The sequence below is a fragment of the Lethenteron reissneri genome, chromosome 18, assembly GCF_015708825.2.
Source record: "Lethenteron reissneri isolate LAM-NWPU_2019-01 chromosome 18, ASM1570882v1, whole genome shotgun sequence".
NCBI classification, from domain to species: Eukaryota; Metazoa; Chordata; class Hyperoartia; order Petromyzontiformes; family Petromyzontidae; genus Lethenteron; species Lethenteron reissneri.
In genome coordinates this window covers 7,383,426-7,405,128 of record NC_083796.1, presented here as the reverse complement: position 1 = coordinate 7,405,128, position 21,703 = coordinate 7,383,426, and the positions used below count along the sequence as shown (strand labels likewise).

The 21,703-nt window shown below is 46.7% G+C and overlaps 1 protein-coding gene across 2 annotated transcripts in view; it reads left to right on the top strand.

Moving 5' to 3' along the window:
- Nucleotides 1-21,703, top strand: part of LOC133343791 (integrin alpha-11-like) — a 61,787-nt gene that overhangs the window by 9,188 nt on the left and 30,896 nt on the right. For both annotated transcript variants that reach the window (XM_061553621.1, XM_061553619.1), the window contains exons 2-7: nt 6,962-7,082; nt 11,481-11,602; nt 15,512-15,603; nt 16,515-16,629; nt 17,521-17,648; nt 19,265-19,413. In XM_061553621.1, coding sequence (XP_061409605.1) covers nt 6,962-7,082; nt 11,481-11,602; nt 15,512-15,603; nt 16,515-16,629; nt 17,521-17,648; nt 19,265-19,413 — 727 coding nt within the window. The remainder of the gene's footprint in view (nt 1-6,961; nt 7,083-11,480; nt 11,603-15,511; nt 15,604-16,514; nt 16,630-17,520; nt 17,649-19,264; nt 19,414-21,703) is intronic.

Below are 21,703 nucleotides of genomic sequence, written 5' to 3'. Positions count from 1 at the left end.
AAGACATTGATTTGACTGTGTCGGCCGGAGGAGGCTGCATGACTCACATTGGGGTTTTACTCACACAACCTGACCCACACATCTAACACGCGAGTCTTAATATTGGTCGCAAGAGCCAATTGTGTTCATCTTCACTTCTCTGACGCGTATCGCGTTTTGTTTTTGGGTCAGGCCATGTGGTCGTAGTTTTATGGCTAAATCCTCGCCATCATTAAAGGAACCTGGTGAACTTTGAACGACATGCCATGAAGGGTCTTATGAAGTGGAGTTTGTTAAACCTTTGCTGGAGAAGAATATTTAATTCATGTGATACCACAGCACTCCTGTGCAGAGTATGTGTAACATGTACGAAAAGAATGCCGTTGAACACACGTCAAGTGCATTGATCACGTTTTGTGTTTGCAAGTTCGCAGTCATTGTTTACATTTTTAGTTTAGTAAGCTTTGGAGCCTGCTGGCCATGATTAGGCAAAACGTAGCCCACCAATTTTCACCCATGTAACTGGAGAGCAAAGACTAAGTGTTTCTAACATAACATTTAAACTAACAATTACATCTTTAAGGATTACAGTTAAGAGACGAACAACGTTTATGCTATGAAAATGAATAATTAAAATGACGCTAATGATCCCTCATACTAATCCGGGAACACTGTTCAAGCGCCCAACCAGGCGATGATTATTATTGAATTTAAAACAGCGTGAGCACCAACGGAACGCCGCGAGGAAAATGTTTACAATTTAAAAGCAGTTACTTGAACGCCATCGATCTGGGTGAGCACGAAAGGTCAACTTTCCCTTCAGACGCACCCTTCTCTTGACATGCCTGATGTCGCTCGCATAGCGGCGTCCCTGCCGCTGATCAAGATTGTTTTTTTGTTATTAAACACACGCTGATTGTTAATCTGGATGATATTCATTAACTACACAGGGAGGGAGGGAGAGAAAATGCTTCATGTGCCATGCATGCACGCACGGTTTTAAGATACCGAGATACCTCGCAAGAGATATCTGAAAATAAACCGTAATGATTTGCTGTTGGAGCCGATTTCAAAAGTACTGGCGGAACTCTAAACGATCCCACCGTGAGAAAATTTGCATTTTCGCCAAAGAGATGTTTGGATAAAGTCTTGTAAACGCTGCGGGTATCGTTTAGATTTTTATCAATTGATATCTTCACTAAACACTTTTTTCAGCCAGAGTGTGGGAGTGTGTTTTATTTCCACAGGATGGCATGCCATGAAAGCCAATTGCGTAAACCCGGGACATGGCTGGCTTACGTTCGCCACCAGCGCTCTGCTCAGGTTTAGTCATTTCAAAGGGACACACATGCGAACGTGTGAATCGTTTCACTTGTGTTGGAGTGCGATAATTACCCATCACGTTGTCACGGCCCTGTGATCCTGCAATTGCTTTGTTATTTGCGAGACCACGAGTGTCTCATGGGGTTGCTATAAATCAGTTGGCTGTAAAGATGTGAGATGTGAGCTTGATGAGAAGAAGGGTCTTCTTGTGTTAGTCCATGGCAGACATGCCAGCAGGTCCCCCAGACAGACGTCAGTTGATGATGGCATAAACTCAGTAAAAGCTGCGGTGGCGAGATGTTAACTCCAACGCCTTGTATGCAGGAAGCCATGGGTTCGATCCCGACCCTAACGCCTGCATATTTGGAGTTTGCGTGTCTCTCCCCCCGTGGTCGCGTGGATTTTTCTCCAGGTCCTCCGGTTTTCCCTCCACATTTAGAATCAACGTGCATGGAAAGTATTTGGCTGCTATAAATGTCAACGTGATCATAAGCCGCTACGTTGAGCTATCATTGGTGGCCAGGTCACTTCTGAAAAAGAGCTACATAGCTCAGTGAGCCTTACTGATAAAACACATATTCTTAGGTTTTTTCAGTAAAGTCACGTAGGTAAAAAAATTAAATTAATAAAAGTAAAATAAAATAAAAATCACGACGTTTCGGAGGCAACACAAGCTTCTGTCTTCAGGTGGAACCGTCACAGCCACGACAGCTGTATCAAGTAAATGAGAGATTACAAGAGCTACCACTCCGTATATATAATGGTTGGAGAGGGGAAGGGCCAAGTACGGCACACTTTTTATTAATATGGTAAGGTGAGGCTTAAGACTAAGAATAGACTGCATAACAGAAGACTGAGCCTTTGTTATTTTATTCTACTTTTATTAATTTTAATTTTTTACCTACGTGACTTTACCGAAAAAACCTAAGAATATGAATCATTGCAGTGACGAAAGCTTCAAATCTAGAAATGATAAAATACAATGAATATTAGCATATCGCTACTGCAGAGAGTGGTGGCAGCGGTTAGCCGACTGCACTGTGAACTCGGAGGCCTCAGTTAGAATCGTGGCCACAACCAACGTCATTGGCGAGTGACATCTGAACTGATTGCTGGGTTCCTCTTCCTTCACTCGGCCCACACTCACCAGCGTGGTGACGTGTGGTTAAACAAGCATACTTCACCGTGGTGTATAGGGTGGGGCAGCCTTCATCCAGCAGTGGATCAACAAAGGGCTACCTTCTACCGTATAGGGTCACCTCTAACTTGTCTATTTATTAAGCATGCAACCCAACAAGCTAGTTGTACTTAAACATAGAAGAGTAAAATTTCGATTTAAAGCTTTCGTGACTGCAGGAATTCATCTTCTTGGTTCTTTCGGTAAAGTCACGTAGAAGGGAAGAAATAAAATAATAAAAATAAAACATAAGACAGCGTCTGTCTCCCCGACAGACCTGGTCTTCACCTGAGGACGGCTGCTTGCGTTGTGGCCGAAACGTCGTGAGAATTATTTTATTATGTTTTATTCTTTTTATTACTTCCCTTCTACGTGACTTTACCAAAAGAACCAAGAAGATAGAAGTGTAACTTATGATTCACCCAACTTGAAACAAAATTTATGTGTTACGTTATTTTGAAGCGAGAGAAATCCTAAAAATGCTCTGCAAACGTGAACCCGGGTGGAGTGCGAGTCTGCGATGATGAGCGGACTTTGCCGGTGCCCGTGAAGCGATGCCACTCGTGGGCTGTGTGGCCCCATTCTGTGGACGAGGCTGTTTGCTGTGGGTGTGTTCGCGTGACTGGAACGAACCCTTCACATTTAAGCCTCCCACGCAACCAGGAACAAACCGGGCCAGTCACCAGGAGCTTGCCATTCCACGCTGTGTGGCTTTGTGGCAGGTAGTTGACTTTTATCAGGCCTTTAGTAGTTTTACATATAAAATAATATGTACAGTGTATATATATATGGACAGTATATTGCGTGTAAGCGGTGTATAATTTCAGCCGGAACAGCCTGCAACAATGTAAATTATTTTGGCACGCCACATCCACCTCGCTTAATTTTGTGAGTCTCTAGATATAATTTTATAAACCTTTTGAAAGGAATATAGGGTACAATAATATAGTATTGTAAAGAAAATGTGTACCTTGTACTCTAGTGGTAGTGCCTTACGCCAAGAATGCCTACTCCAAGCTAGCCGGTAGTGTCCCGCCAACTGTCGAGTGAGAGATTAAGCCCCAGTTATGATGCGCTTACGTAGCTTACTGAACAGGATGTCATCTGTACAATAGTTATTATATATTTGGGATTGTGGGATGGTTGAGCAATGGTTCACACAACTCGCACTGACCGGTATGGTGAAGTATTGTCACACAACCTTCATGATAGACGTCGCGAGGAGGCCATTATCCAGCAATATATTTGCAAAGGGCGATACGTTGTATATATATTCTATTTATCATTATTTTTAACATTTAATTGCGCTTTAATATTTGACCCGTCCACACTTCATAATGCCACGAAAAACAATTGTGTGCAAGATTTTGGTCTTTGCATGCAACGACACGAGATGCCAAAGGGTTGTGGATATTTTCGTGGAGCAGCAAAAGCTAATTATAAAACCTCTGCGGCTTAAACACAAGGACAAATCATCAGCCGTGGGCTTTTTTTTCCTTCCTCCTTTGGCTGCAGAGCCCTTGCAGCCCTGGCGCAGCACTGCAAAGGAAGCCCTCTGGGAGATTTCATCGCATTTGCTGCAGGTGACCCCAGCGGAGGGGTCATGGCTTTTACGGCACTCGAGATGTAGACGGTGCGGTGGGGAGTCGTGCCATGTGCATTACTTGCTGTTACATCATAAGGCATGTAGGCACATTGCTTGACAATGGTAATAGATATTTAAAAGAGGGGGCTGTTGAGATTTACGTCTGTTCTGGATGGATCCCGTGTGGCATGAGGGCCAGCGGAAAGCAACCATGCCAGTGGCTTAACATAAAGTTGATTGATGACAATTCCAATGATGATTATGGTGATGAAATTCATGGCCCCGTGACAGGGAGAGATGATGGCTGTGGTTATAATGATACTTTTATTAATCAATTAATACATTATTTACTTCTTCTTGGTTCTTTCGGTAAAGTCACGTAGAAGGGAAATAATAAAATAATAAAAATAAAACAATAAAAATCCACAGCAAGAACATTTTACATTTTCTTGCTGTGGATTTCACACCTGATGATGATTGCTTGTGTTGCAGTCGAAACGTCGTGAGAATTTTAATTGTTTTATATTTGTATTATTTTATTATTTCCCTTCTACGTGACTTTACCGAAAGAACCAAGAATAACAAAACACTTGTTTAATTGTGGGATTCGAATGTATGCCTCCACCGTGTTTTGATTTATTGCGTAGCTTTTGGTGTTTTTTTTGTGACTACGAACGCTCGTAAAATAAACCATCTTGTATTCAAAGATAACACAACAGCCACGAAAGATTTTCAAGAACCCTACTGTTTCCCCGTTCAGAGCCGAGGAGAGGAGTATTTTTTCCAATAAGCAGAGCATCACACGCTCACCATTTCACCCGTGTTGCCATGCAGCGTGCGATTGTTAACACGTTTGCTTGAGAGCTATCGCCTAAGGACCAGAATCCGCTGACGAAAACAGCCTCCAATGAAGGTGGGCTACCATTGAGCAAACCAGACCGCCTTCGCAATCGCAAGATGACAAGGGCAGAGCCGAGCTATCCGATTATTTAAGTGACCGATTGCGATTATTGATTCCATTACCCAACGGATCGGATATCAAGGAAAGACTTGAAAATAAAGTCTCACCCATGTTCCCATGCATGCCTCTGGATGGGAGGTGATGGGCGTCGCTTGGTGACATTCTCGGCGTCGTGGTGGGTATGGCTCGTGAAGGGGCGTCTGGCTTTCAGGAGGCAGGGTTTGGGAGTGCCTGCCAAAAACGTAGTTGATTGCAATTTCTTTTGTCAATTACAGTAATCGGCTTAGTTGCCTAATTATTTAGAACCAGGACACACAGGGGGTGACCTCTCGTCCACGTGAATTTGTTTTATTGTCTGGCCGCTTGCGTCGTATCGGCATATCGGTGGAGTAGTTAGAGCACCGCGCTATGAACCCGGCGACTTGGCTTCGATTTCACGGCTAACGTCAGTGGCGAATGATATCTGAACTGGTCCTAAGTAACGCCCCGCTCCACTTCACACACCTGCCCTGACGATCGTGGGGCAAAGTTTGATCAAACAACACCGATGGCGTGCGGGGTGAGGTCTTCGCTGGGCGGCGGATCGACAACGGGCGGGGCTGGAGGTGATCATTGGTGTTTTATCCTTTTATCTGGCAACAAAACTGACACCTTTTTTACAAGGAGTCATGTTTGCATTGACCACAATACCTGCAGTCGGAATGCAAACAAAAAACACGACTGCAGGTATTGTGGTCAATGCAAACATGACTCCTTGTAAAAAAAAAGAGGTGTCCGTTTTGTTGCCAGATAAAAGGGTAAAACACCAATTATCATTTTTCGATTTATAGCTTTCGTGACTGCAGGGATTCATCTTCTTGGTTCTTTCGGTAAAGTCACGTAGAAGGGAAGTAATAAAATAATAAAAATTAAACATAATAAAATAATTATCACGACGTAAGCAAGCAGCCGTCCTCAGGTGAGGACGGCTGCTTGCGTTGTGGCCGAAACGTCGTGAGAATTATTTTAATGTTTTATTTTTATTATTTTATTACTTCCCTTCTACGTGACTTTACCGATAGAACCAAGAAGACCAATTATCATATTTTGCTACTGACAAAGGAGGTTCCAACGGGGCTGGAGGTGTTGTGGGAGCTGTGGCGCAAAGGAGAGCGATGCTGCTTTGCGACGATGCCGGTGACCCTCGGCTTGAATTCGAGCCGAGAAACTTGAGTCAGAGCCTCGTTTCCGTTATCTTCTGGCCCCCGCCACCACTTTTCATGCCCCACTTGGGAAATTTTGATAGAGTCGGGTCCCGTCTGCTTCCCGTGCAATAATAGATATTGTTTGGAGATGTCTGGCACATGGGGGTATACAATTTGTTTTAGTAATTTCTCTCAAGGATTATTTTTCCGCCTTCACGCTGCCCTTAGTCATGTGAAGATGTTTGCACAATGTCAAGGCTTAGGCCGTCGTACATCCGCCGAGGAATCTTGAATTAAATTATCAGCAGATGTTTGGAGCAAAAAAAAACCCTAGCAAAACAAGCATTTGAGTTACGTACGTGCGATGAAATATGGCTTTGTGCACTGATCCCATTTATATGAAACATATTTTCCCTGAAAGTGGTGCTCATGGTTACGACAAATAAGTGTCGGGGTGCGCATGGGTGTCCGCAGCTGTTAATTAGGTTCCGCAAGAACATCCCATCCCCATCTCCCCGGCGATGCACACTCAATGGCTACTTGTGACCGCTCAGACGAACAAGGGTTCACAATTGTACCGGCAGCTGCCCGCTGGCTCGTGCCACCACAGGAGGTAGCCAGGTGTCTCGCGAGCACTGGAGGAGCATTTCCTTCTGTGCTGCCTGACGGAATTTCTAACTCTTCCCCCCCCTGTCTGTTCCCAAACCCTCGCGTCTCTTTCTGTTATCGCGCGCCCTCAAATCAAAATGCAGGCCCGTGGATGCCCTCCCGTGCCTTCAATCTCGACACCAAGAGGCCGACTGTCTTCCGTGGGCCCGAGGAAGCGCAGTTTGGCTTCAGTGTCCAACAGCACTATGCCTCTGGGAAAAACTGGTAAGCCCCCACTCAACTCCGGCAGCACTGCTCTTAATTGCTGAATTGTCTCAACGCAGGAGACGGTGTGGTTTGGATTGCAACATGAGTCAGTGCCCCCCCCCCCCCCCCCGCTTCGGATGTTTGCTGGCGGTATCTCAGACTTAATTCAAGCCACTTCGGGAGCCATCCGCTGGCTCATTGATTTTGCCTTGGTTATTTTAACGGCGCATATTGCCTCTCTAAATAAGAAGAAATGGCAAGCACAACAATAGGATTTATTTTATTATAACATTCCCTTACCACTCCCGGTTGTCTGCCTTCCCATGACACAGTTCTGGCATCTAAATATAATACTGTACATATTTGTACGTACATAAATTGGCACGTCCACATTTTACTCTTTAATGGTGTGTTTTCTACTTCATGTTTGTTTATGGAAAAACTGTTCATATGTCCATTCAAACTATGCATGTCAACTTGCACCAAAGTTCATAAGGCACGAAGAACTGAAACGTACGTGCCAGTCAATTTTTCTACTCTCCGCCTATTGTATTTTTCTGTTGTAAGGGAATGTTCACGGCAAACCCGTCGAGATTTCTTACGTGATTACTGCTCGCTTTCGATGAGGCGAAGATGTTCGCTTGGGCAGGGATCACGGTGAAAACTGTGGGATGGGTCTGTAACTTCTTTGTGTGCTCTCATGGACTCTGGCCTCATTGTAATGATCACTGCTGCTGGTCGAGTGTTGGTTTCAGTTCACTTTGAGCTGGCTGCCTTGTAGATGAATACCGCAGAGTTAGTTTTTTTTATTCCACAGCGAAGGAGGCAATGCCAGCAATTTCAGTCTTGGCCTTGAGGCATTTAATAGCAAGAGCTTGGTACGTGACATTTTTCACTGTGAAGCTGCCTCGGCAGAACATTGGGCTATTGATCACAAGGACAAGAGGTCATTGATGGTACTGCAATTCGCTTTCGCTTCCTTTCGCTGGGCACCGCAAGCTCACATTCTCAAATCTCAACCAGGGTTTACTCGGTTCATCATACTTCCAGGGTCATTAAAATGTCTACCGTTTATTGAGATCTCCGCATTGTTTATCCATTGGAGAGAGTGGTCTCCACCTATATGGATGTAAAAATATAACCGATTATATCAGCGATGCAACGATTAATACATTCTATAATTGCACGGCTCCACTTTAGAATGCCTTCCGACCCTCACCAAGTGCTTTGCTGCCTTGCTCCAACCAATGCGTAAACTCTCCTCTCTCACACCAATGCTCGTGCTGTTTGATGCTGGCCGTTTAGCCTTTTGGGCCTGTGCTCAGCCGCCCTGCCATCTATTAAATTGTTACTACAGCGGGCTCAGGGAGAAGGTGCAACAGGGCGCGCGCGTGTGTGTTTTGCACGCTCGTGCCCATTCATAGATGGGGCACGTCCCTGCCGCCGTCCGTCCGTGCGCTAAACTGAACCCATGCGTGAGGACCTACACAGCCTCGCGCTCGCCCCGGGCCGCGTGGCCAATGCGATGTTGGGGGGGGGGGGGGGGACAGCGGCAGGCACCCTACGCCCGCGGAGAATGAAGACTGCTTGCTCCTTGTTGCCGGTGTCGACATGCGGGCGGTGGACGTCGCTGGGGGAGTGGGGGGTGTTGTTGGACTCTCGCTCCGTTGCTGTCTCGTTTACCGCATGACTTGAGCCTGGTGCCGACGGTGATTTCTCTCCGTTGGTTTTATTTTCCCACTACGCCTTTGAAGTCGGCGTGAACAAGTGAGCTTGTTCCCGTGAAGGTGAACCCCAGTCACGCGCGTGATTATGCACAACGTTGGCGCGTGAATTGTGTTTTTTTTGTCCCTGCAGTTTTGATAGTCCCGTTTGGCGTGTTAGCCGCGAGTATGCAGTCTGTTAACCGTGCGTTGAGTTTCCAAACACCATAAAACAGTTTAACGGGAATTTTTGTTGTGTGCGTGCAGTATTTTGCTTGTGTTCCTGCATGCAAGTGAAATATGCAGTTAATATTTTCTACTCGATTCATGACAAAAATGAACATCCGATGCTGATAAAATAATACAATTTTATCTATTTAAACAGGAACACCTCACTGAGTCTCAAAACCTTTTTGTCGGACGGTCCTACATTGGAATATTTGACCAATTCCATTCATAAGTATTCCGCACGTGGGAGAAAATGACACGGTTTTATCCAGAGTACCTGCAGAAAACCCAACATGTGAGCGAATAACGTGAACGTTATCCACAGGTGAGCTCGCAAATCCACTTGCTGTACTGCCATCTCCTGGCTACTTTACAGCCCAGTTTCACAAATCCCCATGATCCAAATCTACATGAACTCTTGCCTCCTAAGTCTTGCACTACAGGCGTACACGACAATTGTCTAAAGGTTCGTCCACATGACTGAACCATGCAAGGTCATTATCCAGATCCCTGTCCTTTCATGAAAGATCATGGAAAGGGCATGCATCGTCATCACGGAGGCATGAGGAGTAAGAGAGAGAGAGAGACTCGGAGCATTGTTCCTCTTCCAAAACGTTGCAATGTAAAAAAAAACACACAATAAAATGTTGGTCTTTGTAGTGCAAGTCTCCAAGCCCTGCGGATTTACTTGCTGACTTGGCAACATCGCTGAGTACAGAAGGTCGACTTCACCGAGCTGTCCCGTGGACGGTCGGTGGCGGCAGCAGTATTTCACACTCGCAGCCGTGGGCAGAAATTGGCTGGCGTTCTTATTTCCCTTAGAAAAACACATTTCAATTCAAACCCCCCAGAGACGTCGTACAAGCACACGTGCGATCGTTCCTGCCAAACCGAGAGCAAGGACAAACGGGGCTCGAGTTTGAGTGCCGTGAATAGGGCAATCCGGGAAGCCACCGCAAAACGTTGACACTTCAGTGGTGAGAGTGTGCGGGCGTTGTAGAGGCATCTCGTGGTGAGTACGTGCCGCACTTTTGAAGCCATTGTGTAACGATGAAAATATAAACATGTTTCATCTACTATTAAAAGAATCGCACCTTATTTTTTTATTAACAACTGTCAGAGTTGTATAAGATGCTGAAGGGTTTACACGGTTCTTATATTCTGAGCCGATTAGGTTGTATATATACTCTTAGGTTTTTTTCGGTAAAGTCACGTAGGTAAAAATTAAAATTAATAAAAGTAAAAAAAAATCACGAAGTTTCGGAGGCAACACAAGCTTCCATCTTCAGGTGGAACCGTCACATTTTTTACCTACGTGACTTTACCGAAAAAAAACCTAAGAGTATGAATCCTTGCAGTCACGAAAGCTTCAAATCTAGAATTAGGTTGTATATAGTTGCACGTGGCTCTAGTCTGGTGATTTGGGGGGAGAGTTTGTGGATCGCAACGAGATGCTTTAAAAAAAATTAAATGTCCTTTGCCCCTATTATATTCTACTTGTGCTGTTGACGTAATATCTTGAGATGAAGAAATTTACATGCAGCGAGTAGAGTATAACCCTGTGTAAGATAACAGCCCCGGGAAAATGACATCACAGAACTGCTTCTGAAATCGCTACTGGAGGCCTCCACACCCAGAGAACACCTTTGAATGCCCTGCCAAAATCGCGTCGCGTGCCAATAAAACAAAAACATTTTAGTCTCAGAGCTGAATAAGATACATTCAGTGAAAAAAAACTATCTTGATTTGAAGCTTTCATGACTGCAGGAATCAATACTCTTTGGTTCTTTCGGTAAAGTCGCGTAGATAGAAAATTAACACAAGTGACCGTCTTTAGGTCCTCTCTCACCTGAAGACGGTCGCTTGTGTTGTGATCGAAACGTCGTGATCTATTAATTTTCTATCTACGTGACTTTACCGAAATAACCAAAGAGTATGGAAAAACTATGTTTGATATTATATTTTATTTACAAATAACGTCAATGTGAAGCAGGCTGAGACGACCAACTCACTTCACATGAGAACCTGGATTCGAACCCAGGATTTCAGTTGCACTAAGTCAGTGCTCTGATCCCCGAACCACCTGGCGACTGCAACAAAGACGCCCATATGCAGGGCAAGTAGGTCTTCTTAAGGAGGCGGTATAGCAAGTAGGTTGCTGCCCTATCTGTACAGCGTGTGCGTGTTTTCTCCTCGTAACAGTGGGTATTCTCCAGTGACTTAATTGTCCGCCCGTGCAAAAAGATCCCCAAAATACTGAAACTTGGTCAAACATCCAAATAATCAAGACCATCTTAACAGTCTTTAAACAAAGTGAAGTCATCCTGGGTAAATAAAGCACTTGTTTTGACGATGCACAGTAAAGAAAATAAAAAACACACACGCGCGCGCATGCAAAACAAAAACAACGCAAATAAAATGCTCCGTGAGACACATGATGGGGTTTTCTTTTCCTTCACCATCTCCCGCCTCTTATTTCTTGCAGGCTGCTCGTGGGGGCACCATGGAAAGGCTCCGCGGGCAAGCGGCCAGGCGACGTGTACAGATGCCCCTTGGGACTCGGGTCGGAGATCACCAACTCCAGCTGCGAGAAGCTGGGCTTGGAGAGTGAGTCGCGGCAATGAAGGGGCGGCCGCCCGGGACCGCGCGAAAGCGGCGAGAAAACGCCGGGCCCTCCCCGCGCCAGGGAAGTTTTGTCTAGCGCAGGGAAGCGTTTGAAATTTGGCACCGCCAGCCAGGGCAATCCCGCGAAGGGCGAACGTCAACAGCGACGCCACCCCAGGGGGGAAAGTGGGGGTGGGGGGGGAATGTTGATGGTCGCGCCCGGTGAGACATGGCCACTCGGTTTACAGAAGGATGGCCTCAAGTAAGGTCGGTGGACCGGCATAGAGAAGTTGTGCGTCGTTCTGGGGGTGGGGGCTTCTTTGTAGATTTAATTCCCTGCCTTTTACGGTTTCACCACCACCCATGCCCAATGCCAAACGCTGCATTGATATTCACATTGGTGATTTCGGGTTTTAAATGTGATACATGAGTTGTGATACTAAGTCAAACTTAGCTTTTACAATTTTGGGGCACAATTGGTGGTAATACATATATGTCAGTGATGATATATGACTTTAATTACCAAATTACATTATAGAATGTATCATTGTCCTACAATATTGCATTTAAACCATAACGCATATTCTTATATATATTGTAGGACCCTCTCTAAATCTGAAGTCTTAAGACAGCCCGTGTGGAGGCCCCTGCGTAAACCCGGCCCTGGTCCCAAGCACGCATTGCTTCCATCGGCGATGAGTACACCCCATTGTGATGGGATTGTGAGCAGTGACAGCATCACGGATGGCGTTAAAGCCTCAGCACTAACGGTGAGAAGCTTAGGGCCCAGTGGTAAGATTTGTCGATTTCCTACGCCAGATGCGGTTGAGGGAGATATGTGAGCAAAGAGGTGCCAATAGTTCTAGATCTAGACTTGATACAGCAAATCTGGCTGTGACAGTTCCACCTGAAGACGGAAGCTTGTGTTGCCTCCGAAACGTCGTGATTTTTATTTTATTTTACTTTCATAAATTTTTATTTTTATTTTTTTTAACCTACGTGACTTTACCGAAAAACCTAAGAATAAGGTGCCAATAGATGGAAGTACAGCAATGGGCGTGGTCAGAAAATAGATTCGGTCCACTCACTGAATTGAGTCTGCATGTTTAACGATCTCCGTGGAGCTTTGACTGTTACCACCCATTAGCATGGGTTTTCTCTGTCAACTCTGGCTTCCTTCCAAATACCAAACACTCATTAATGGTCCCGCGCCTCAGAGTCACGGCAGTTAATGTCTGTTCAATGTTGTGCACGTTGCTAATTGAATTATTATCATAATGTCATTTCCCAAACATGCCAATGCAGGACCCTGCAGAAAATCAGCTTAAAGACATAGCAATACTTTCCTGCGTACATACAGTTAAACATTATTGTTATTTCAAGGATATTTCTGCCAGCTTGGATTAATCAGTTTACCATGGTAGACCACATTTGGTGACTAAAGCTTTCAAACATAAACGACCGATATTTCTCTCTCTTCCTCTCTGTAAATTGGCAACATCATCCCCTTCTACTTTGGATCTAAAAAAACAACAGGCTAATATCGGACGTGGTGAAGAATCTATAATCCATCCGGAATGGGCGGATGGATGCTTTCCAAGGGAGCTCAGCGAGCTGTTTGGAGGAATGCCATCGATGAACGCAAACAAAGGCTACATCGCACAACTGCAAATAACGGGGAAGTTAGGAAACGGATAATGTGATCCACGTTTATTTGGTGAGAAGCCCTTGGTCGCAGAAGACGCAGGAGTTTTAACATCCATTTCCCAAATGCTAGGTCACTGTCATCCTAGAAAATATATACGTTAGCAATAGTGGATATTTCGATTTAAAGCTTTCGTGACTGCAAGGATTCATCTTCTTGGTTCTTTCGGTAAAGTCACGTAGAAGGGAAGTAATAACTGCGTTGTGGCCGAAACGTCGTGAGAATTATTTTATTATGTTTTATTTTTATTATTTTATTACTTCCCTTCTACGTGACTTTACCGAAAGAACCAAGGAGATGAATAGTGGATATGATGTATGTTGATTTGTGGGCTGGATGCGAACGGCAGGAATCTGTTGTTGACACAGCGAAAGCATCCCTTGCGTGAGACATTTGTTTCAACACCTCCCTGCCTCTTTGCTTTTTCAACTTTTCCAGAATGCAAAAGAGGAGTGTGGGGGGGGGGGGATTCTGCCGGAAAGAGAATTGCTGAGCAGAGGAGAAGCTCGCTTGGCCTTTGCTTTTCCTTCCGGATAATCGAGCCGGTTCTGAGGCAGCGTAACAGATTCCCGCGGGATTCCCTGTCGAGTCTGGAGAGGGGGAGCAGGGAATGATATACCGTGCATCCCCGGCCTCAGTGCAGCAGCAACAAGAGAGAGAGTTGCGTGCGATGGTCGGGTTCAGGCTATCTGATCTTGGCACTTCGGGCTGAGGGGCCTCAGGCCATGTATATTCTCAGATCGTTGCTGCTCTTCATGCTACTCGTTAAGGGAATGTTCTCCCAAGAGAACTTTCGAAACCAAAAAACAGATACGACTGAGATATTTTGGCGTGCTTGCTCAAGAAAAATACAACAGCAGCAACAAAATAATAATGCAAGGGACGTACGGAATCTAAATATTTACTTTGCTTTTTTCAATTAAAATAATCATCGTTTAATTTGTTTCCCAAATTACATAATTTAATTACCCCTTGTTTAACATTTAACAACTTACCACAACGCATTATATGTAATTATAATCAGGGGAAATCTAGGCATCTGCCAACATTGCCAATCTTGGCTGCTGCATGTACAGTGTTATGACCTGGAGCAATTTATTTCCGTTTGCTTTTTGATTGTCGGTTGTGTTGCTATTTTTGCTGCTGGCTTTGGCCACTTTTGGAGAGAGGCGGGCATGGGTATGAAGACGTGAGCCTGGCGCAGCTCCACGTGCAATGTCTTGAGTGGAGACCCATGCTGTGCTCCCACGACCACTTCAAAAGTCGGCCCTGTCCTGGATCACAAACCCGGGGCGAGTGGCATCCGCCCGAGTCTGCCCTACTTAGCTAACCCGGTCTTCTCCACCCCACGTGGCCCATTTCTCATGGGTTGCGCAGTTCACTCAGTTAAGGGAGCTGCGCGCCTTTAGACGGATCGCCTTTAAATGGATTTGAGGTCACGGGGTCAGCGCGGAAGAGAGACACGTGATCAATGGGTATCTGGTGCCTTAGGTCGGCTTCAGGGTTGTGCCTTTGTTTAGAAAATAATAGATTTTTAGATTGGGAATGCGCAGGCTAATCCAATCATATGGTAAATCTTGATAAAATAAAGCAGTGTACGTTCACTTTCTTCCAACGGTGGAGGGAGAGGAGAAGGAGGAGGGTGGGGGGAAGGACTGAGTCCCAGCATGGCCCGGGTATTGTGTCATGGAAAAGCAGCACCAGTCCCACTGAGGGCCAGACTTCATAACCTCATAATCATCTCTCAGGATGGATTATTACATCTTCGCTTTAACTACACTCAAGTCTCGGTGCTTTGAAGTGGAGGCGACCTGCCTGCCTCAAGCACGTGACTTTCGCACGGTGGATAAACTCGTGGTACGAAGGGCCTTCTGAGTACGCGTGTGTGCGTGTGTGGGGAGTAGTAGTGCAGTGGTTAGTCTGCTGTTCTACGAACAAAGCCACCCGGGTTTGATTTCTGCTCACGGCCAACACCAGTGACGATTATCTGAATGGGTCATGGGCCACCCCTGGGTCTACTCAGCCTCAAATGAGTACCTGGTGATATGTGTAAACATCGGCACTGGAGAGACGAAGGCGGTCGGGCGTGGTGCTTACCACCCACCTCCTCGTGCGTTGTGCCGGCCTTCATAGGTGCTCGCAAACAGCACTTGCTCCTACAGGATGTTAAGGCTATACGTGCGAACTTTGTCTTGTGTGTGGTGCAGAGGTGGTGTCCGTGCCATCTGTCACGGAGGTGAAGGAAAACATGAACCTGGGAATGAATCTCGCGCCGGGGCCAGATCCAGGCAGCTTCACCGTACGTCCGCACGCTCGCAGCCGCACTTTGCACGGCTGCGAGCCGGTGCCACTGTTACCAGAATGCCGCTGGGGATGTGGATGGTTGGTTCAGGGGCCACGACACTGGGCAGGTTACCACTGATGAGTTAATGAGTTAATGATGACGTCACCCTGCTGCTGCTCTATATAAGAACGGGAGACAGAGCAGAGCCTCACCATTCTGGCGAATTGCCCGATGATGCTGGATGCAATTACCAGCGAAACGTCGTACTCAAATTGTAAATGTTGTGGTTTCACGCTTCAACACACCGGTGGGCTAAAGCAGTGAACTATTTGTCTTTTGTCAACGTGACACTTTTTAAATGATTGGCCGTGTTAGGTGGTGGAGGGTTACGACACATGTATAAATAACGCGATCTAAACCCAAAAACGTTGATTATGAATAATATTGGTCGCGAAAGCCTGCGTGTTAAACTGAGGTTACCACTGAGATCCTGATTTCGAATCTGGGGTAGTCAGTTTTGATTCAATCTCATTCTTTAGTGGAATAACACTGAACAATAATATTCATGTGTGCATCTTATAAAAATGGGAGTGTTTCAAGATGCTATACATAAACAATCAGTACATGCAAACACAATAAATAATAAAAATGTCTTAAATACAAAAAAACACTAAATAGAACAACAAATACAAGCAATGGGCCGGTAGCACTGTGATCGTGGGTTTGAATCTGGGTTTTAGCCAGCTGAGATCATACCGGGTTCTCAAGTTGACACCCGACGAGTTGATTTGGCGTGGTGACATGCGCGAGCGGCTGATGGGAGGGCCGCCCTGCCCAGCCGTCGGGATCATCGCCTCGCCGCAAAGCATCACGGCCAGAGTGATGCCCTGGCCCGCTGCGCCCTGCCCCGCCGTGCGCGTGTGCAGGTGTGCGCGCCACTCTGGGCCCAGCAGTGTGGCAGCTCCTACTTTGCCCCCGGAATCTGCAGCGATGTCGACTCCGGCTTCAACGTCTCCGAGTCGTATGCGCCCACGCTTCAAAGTAGGAACCACAGCCTCTGACCACGCTGTTGACTTCTCAGCTGCGTCCGTATTCAGCGTTTAGCACAAGGGCTGTAACGATTCGTCAATTGATATTGATGCAAAAGCTGCACGATTCGTGCGCTGAATCGCACCTTTTACGTTGTGCGTCAATGGGTCCATCTGACCCTCTGCAGGCACGAGAGGTCGTGGTATTGTGGCCCCGTGCGCATCTCTCAAACAGAAGTCATGCGCTCAAATCCTTGGTTGGAGGTTGATGGTAGAATACGAATTATATTTTTAACTTTTACGGCATCTAAATGCAAATCTCAAAGCACACTGATTGTATTATGAATTCCATCTCTAGCTGAGGACCACCAAGAGAGATGAGAGCTACCCGAATCTTGTTTGAATGTGTGGATGGCCTTAATCATCATAATAATTTATATCTCCATATTAATCCACTGCTAGATGAAGGCCTTCCCTCGCCACGTCAGTCACGTGCACTGTTTGTCAGTACCTCGTCATGCTGGTCGGCGTTGGTTGGTGAAAGCGCTGGAGATGCAGCCGGTTTGGATATCGCCCACCGCTGATGTTAGCTACGCCTCGGAATTCAACTTAGGTCGCTTGGTTTACAGCACAGCGCTAAAACCACTGCGGCGCTGCTCATCCAACTTTGACTTTGCTATTTGAATAATGGGTTTAAAACTGCAGCAGCAGTGGCCATACATGCGCACGTAGAGGGTTTGCATGATATTGGCTGAGAGCTCCTGATAATAATAATCGGAATCTTCATTTAGACCGGAGGAATCCGATGAGCAATGAAGCTATATTTCAGAGATGCCCAGTGTGGGCGCGCGTCAGCAAGTTGTACCGTGAGTGACCCTTTCCCACTGTTTGTCCCTTTCCCCAGAATGCGGCTCCTACATGGACATTGTCTTCGTGCTGGACGGCTCCAACAGCATCTACCCATGGTCCGATGTCCAAAACTTCCTGGTCAAGACTCTGCAGTCGTTCCACATTGGGCCTGATCAGACACAGGTTGGTGGCAGGCGCCTGGGAACATCCCAGTAGAGTCAATCTGCCAATTCACTTACACGAGCTTCATACAAAACATAGGGTTTTTTGGGTTTGATCGCGCAAATATATACACAGCAGTGAGCTTCGTGTCTGTTCGTCTTCTCTGTGTATATCATTGTGTAGGTCGCGCTGTGTCTGTCACAGACCAGATTGGGTGGGGGGATCTTCATCGTTGTGCCTCTTTAGAGGATGACGTTTGCCTGCCAGGAGCTAATGTTGTTGTTGTTTTCAAGGAAAAAGTAGCACAAGGCAAGCTCTTCCCATTTTACAGGAATGAAAAAAACTCGCCTCAATTGTCATTAACGCTGCCTAAATAGAAACGTGTATAGATATATAACAGTCTGATGTCTCTGGCAATAGTCCCCTTCAGCATAGATACACATCTAGTCTCTGTGCTGCCTGAGACAAGATAGAATCTTCGTTCGTGCAAAAAACCCTTTAAGATCAGAGCCAGGAGAACACTCGTGGTCTCACATCGACGGAGGATGACTCCCGCACGTGTTGATGCATCTGGTGGCGTGACGTGTCTTCAGCACCTCTGGAATTAATTCTGAAAACCATTCTGGCGTACTTTTAAGTCTTCAGTAACAGCTCTACAGTGCTGTTAAAATTTCAGTCTCGTTTGCTTCTTGTCATCATTGAAGCTTTAAACTCATGTCGGACAGCCCAGAAACACACAGTCTACGTCCCTATCTACACACAAAAAGCCACAAGATAAACGCTACGTATTTGTGCTGTGGGCTGTGTCTGTGTTTGTCAGCGGTTTAGAATCAGAATCAGAATATTTATCGCGACTGGAGAAATCCGATGAGCTATGAAGCTCTAATTCACAGATGTGCAGTGCGGGCGGGTGAGCGAGTTACAACAACAAACGATACAAACAAAACCCGATAGGAGTGCAAAATAGCGAAAAGAGTCAGCAGGTCACTAAATATATCATTAAATAATAAACACATTCTTGATTATGAAGCTTTCGTGACCGCAGGAATCCATACTCTTTGGTTATTTCGGTAAATACTCTGGTTTTTTCGGTAAAGTCACGTAGGTTTTTTAAAAATACAATTAAATAAATCACGACGTTTTATACCTACGTGACTTTACCGAAAGATTCTAGATTTGAAGCTTCCGTGACTGCAAGGATTCATACTCTTTGTTTTTGTCGGTAAAGTCACGTAGGTTTTAACCTTTACCGAAGAAACCAAAGAGTATGCATCCTTGCAGTCACGAAAGCTTCAAATCTAGAATATTTCGGTAAAGTGACGTAGGTATAAAACATCGTGATTTATTTAATTTTATACCTACGTGACTTTACCGAAAGAACCAAAGAGCAATAAACACATTCATTGCATGAGCCTGACTCATCAAGATTGGGCAACAAGGCATGCTAAAGCAACATCAAAACAGTCCCAGGCCACACACACACACACCCACACACACACCACACACACACACCCACACACACACACCCACCCACCCACACACACACCCACCCACCCACACACACCCACCCAATTCGACGCAAGCGCACCGCAGGAGTGACCCCGCTCACTGGACGTGGACGCACCCCGCCACTGCAGGTGGGCATCGTGCAGTACGGGGAGGTGGCGACGCACGAGTTCGACCTGGGCGACTTCCGCTCGACCGAGGAGGCGGTGGACGCGGCGCGTCGCGTCCACCAGCTGCGCGGGAACGAGACGCACACGGCGAAGGGTGTCGTCACGGCGCGGTAAGGGGACGGCCATAAATGACGTCACGCACCTAGAGAGGGGAGGCAGCAAATCTGGCTGTGACGGTCCCACCTGATGACGGAGACTTGTGTTGCCTCCGAAACGTCGTGATTTTTATTTTATTTTTTTATTAACTTTAATTTCATTTTTTACCTACGTAGTGACTTTACCGAAAGAACTAAGAGTATGAATCATTGCAGTCACGAAAGCTTCAAATCTAGAATTAGGGGAGGGGGGTGTCAGACATTTGTGACGATGTGTGACGGGGGGGGGTGTTTGAGAAATGTGACGTCACATGAAAATGCGCAACTTTAAATAAATATAGACGAAACGTTCTACTTAATTAAATCGACTTTATAATAAATGTTTTCTCCTACAACATCAGAGTGCAGCGCCACATTAAATACGCACTACAATGACAATAGTTTAAAGCGATTTGAAGCATGTTTTATTTTTTGGGGGGGGGGGCAGAGTTTTGTGACGTCATATTTGAGGAGGGGGGAGGGGTCTGACTTTTTGTGACGCCGTGTGACGAGGTGGTGGGGGGGGGGTCAAAAATCGTCCAAAATCGCGTGACGTCATTTATGGACGGCCCCTAAACGGAACGCGCGGCGTGGTCGAGAGGCGTGGTAGCGGTGGCGACGCGGGCATTTGTCGGCACTCCGCCGGGATTGCGAGCGCCAGGATTCAAGTTCAAGTTCATGTATTAGGTATAGTCCTGTGAGCCATTCGGCTCTTGAATCGGGTGCAACCGCAACAAAAATAAAACATGAACAAAAAACATCTTAAAGTGAATATGTGACTAAGTGCAAACAGAAAATCCAAGAAAAGACAGCAAAATATTGCAGAAAAAAACACCGTACACCAACACTGTGTGCAAAAATCCCAGTGGGATGCAAGTCAAACAACAACAACAACAACCACCACAAGATGGGTTCGTGATGTAGCAACGTGGGCGAACTGCGTCGCGCTCCCTCGCCCGGCTCACGCACCGCACCGCCGGTTCATAATGACACCGTGTCACTCCTCCCACAACGTGAATGCATCATTCGACCGAGATGGCAACAGCGACGTGATAAAACAATCGGTTGTCATTTTGACTCCATCTCGTTGCCATCCTCATTATTGAGGGTTTATGTTGTACTGTGACCGTGGAATGTTACGCGTCTTAAAATCAGTCAGTGTGAACAATTACACAACTTACAAATAACCTACAAATAAGCGCACGCACTCTCTAAGGTGGCACAGTGGCAGACGAATATCCGCTGGCAGGCTGGTGCTACCTTGTGCCGCACAGGGTCAGCTGCCACATGGGCTACCCCGAGGCTACCCTGCAGCAGGGCATTGGGCTTGGGGCTACCTTGCAGCAGGGCATTGGGCTTGGGGCTACCATGCAGCAGGGCACTGGGCTTGGGGCTACCTGCAGCAGGGCACTGGACTTGGGGCTACCTGCAGCAGGGCACTGGACTTGGGGCACCTGCAGCAGGGCATTGGGCTTGGGGCTACCTTGCAGCAGGGCATTGGGCTTGGGGCTACCATGCAGCAGGGCATTGGGCTTGGGGCTACCCTGCAGCAGGGCACTGGACTTGGGGCTACCCTGCAGCAGGGCACTGGACTTGGGGCTACCCTGCAGCAGGGCACTGGGCTTGGGGCTACCCTGCAGCAGGGCACTGGGCTTGGTTGAGATGATGTACGGCGCTCAGAGTCTTTGAGGCGTTTTAAGTCGAGAGCCACTCGACGCGCACATCCTTAGCCTCACGGCGGGGCAGCTCATGAGCAACGATGTCAAGTCGGGGCCGCGGTTGCTCACGATCATAGACCCCCGTGGGGTTCTGTGGGTGCAGGTTGGCCAGTTGACGTTCGCAAGTAGTTGTGGAATTACGTGGAAGCAGAAAACCAAAGAAGAACACAGCTGCGCTCATTGCTTGCGGTGGTTGTGGCACTCTTGGGGAAACAGGCCGCCGGATGGGAAGGGTGGTCACTGCGCTCCGTGGGGAAATACAACGGAAAGGGGCCCGATCTGTGGTCACGTTTTATTGGTGCACGTCGCAATGGGGTCTCTGGACCATCTGGGCCATTGCAGTCATGTGCACGTGCGGAAATGGAGGTGCCAGATTTCTCCGCGCGGCACACCGTGCTCTGTGCTTTGTTGCAATGTTACGCACGTGTCGATAGCGTCTTATCCATCGTAGCAAGAGCTGAGCACATTTACATTCGGCACTCCGGCAGTGAGTAGTGCACCACCCGGTGTCAAGAGATCAGATGCGAAAGGTGAAGAAGTCATGCAGC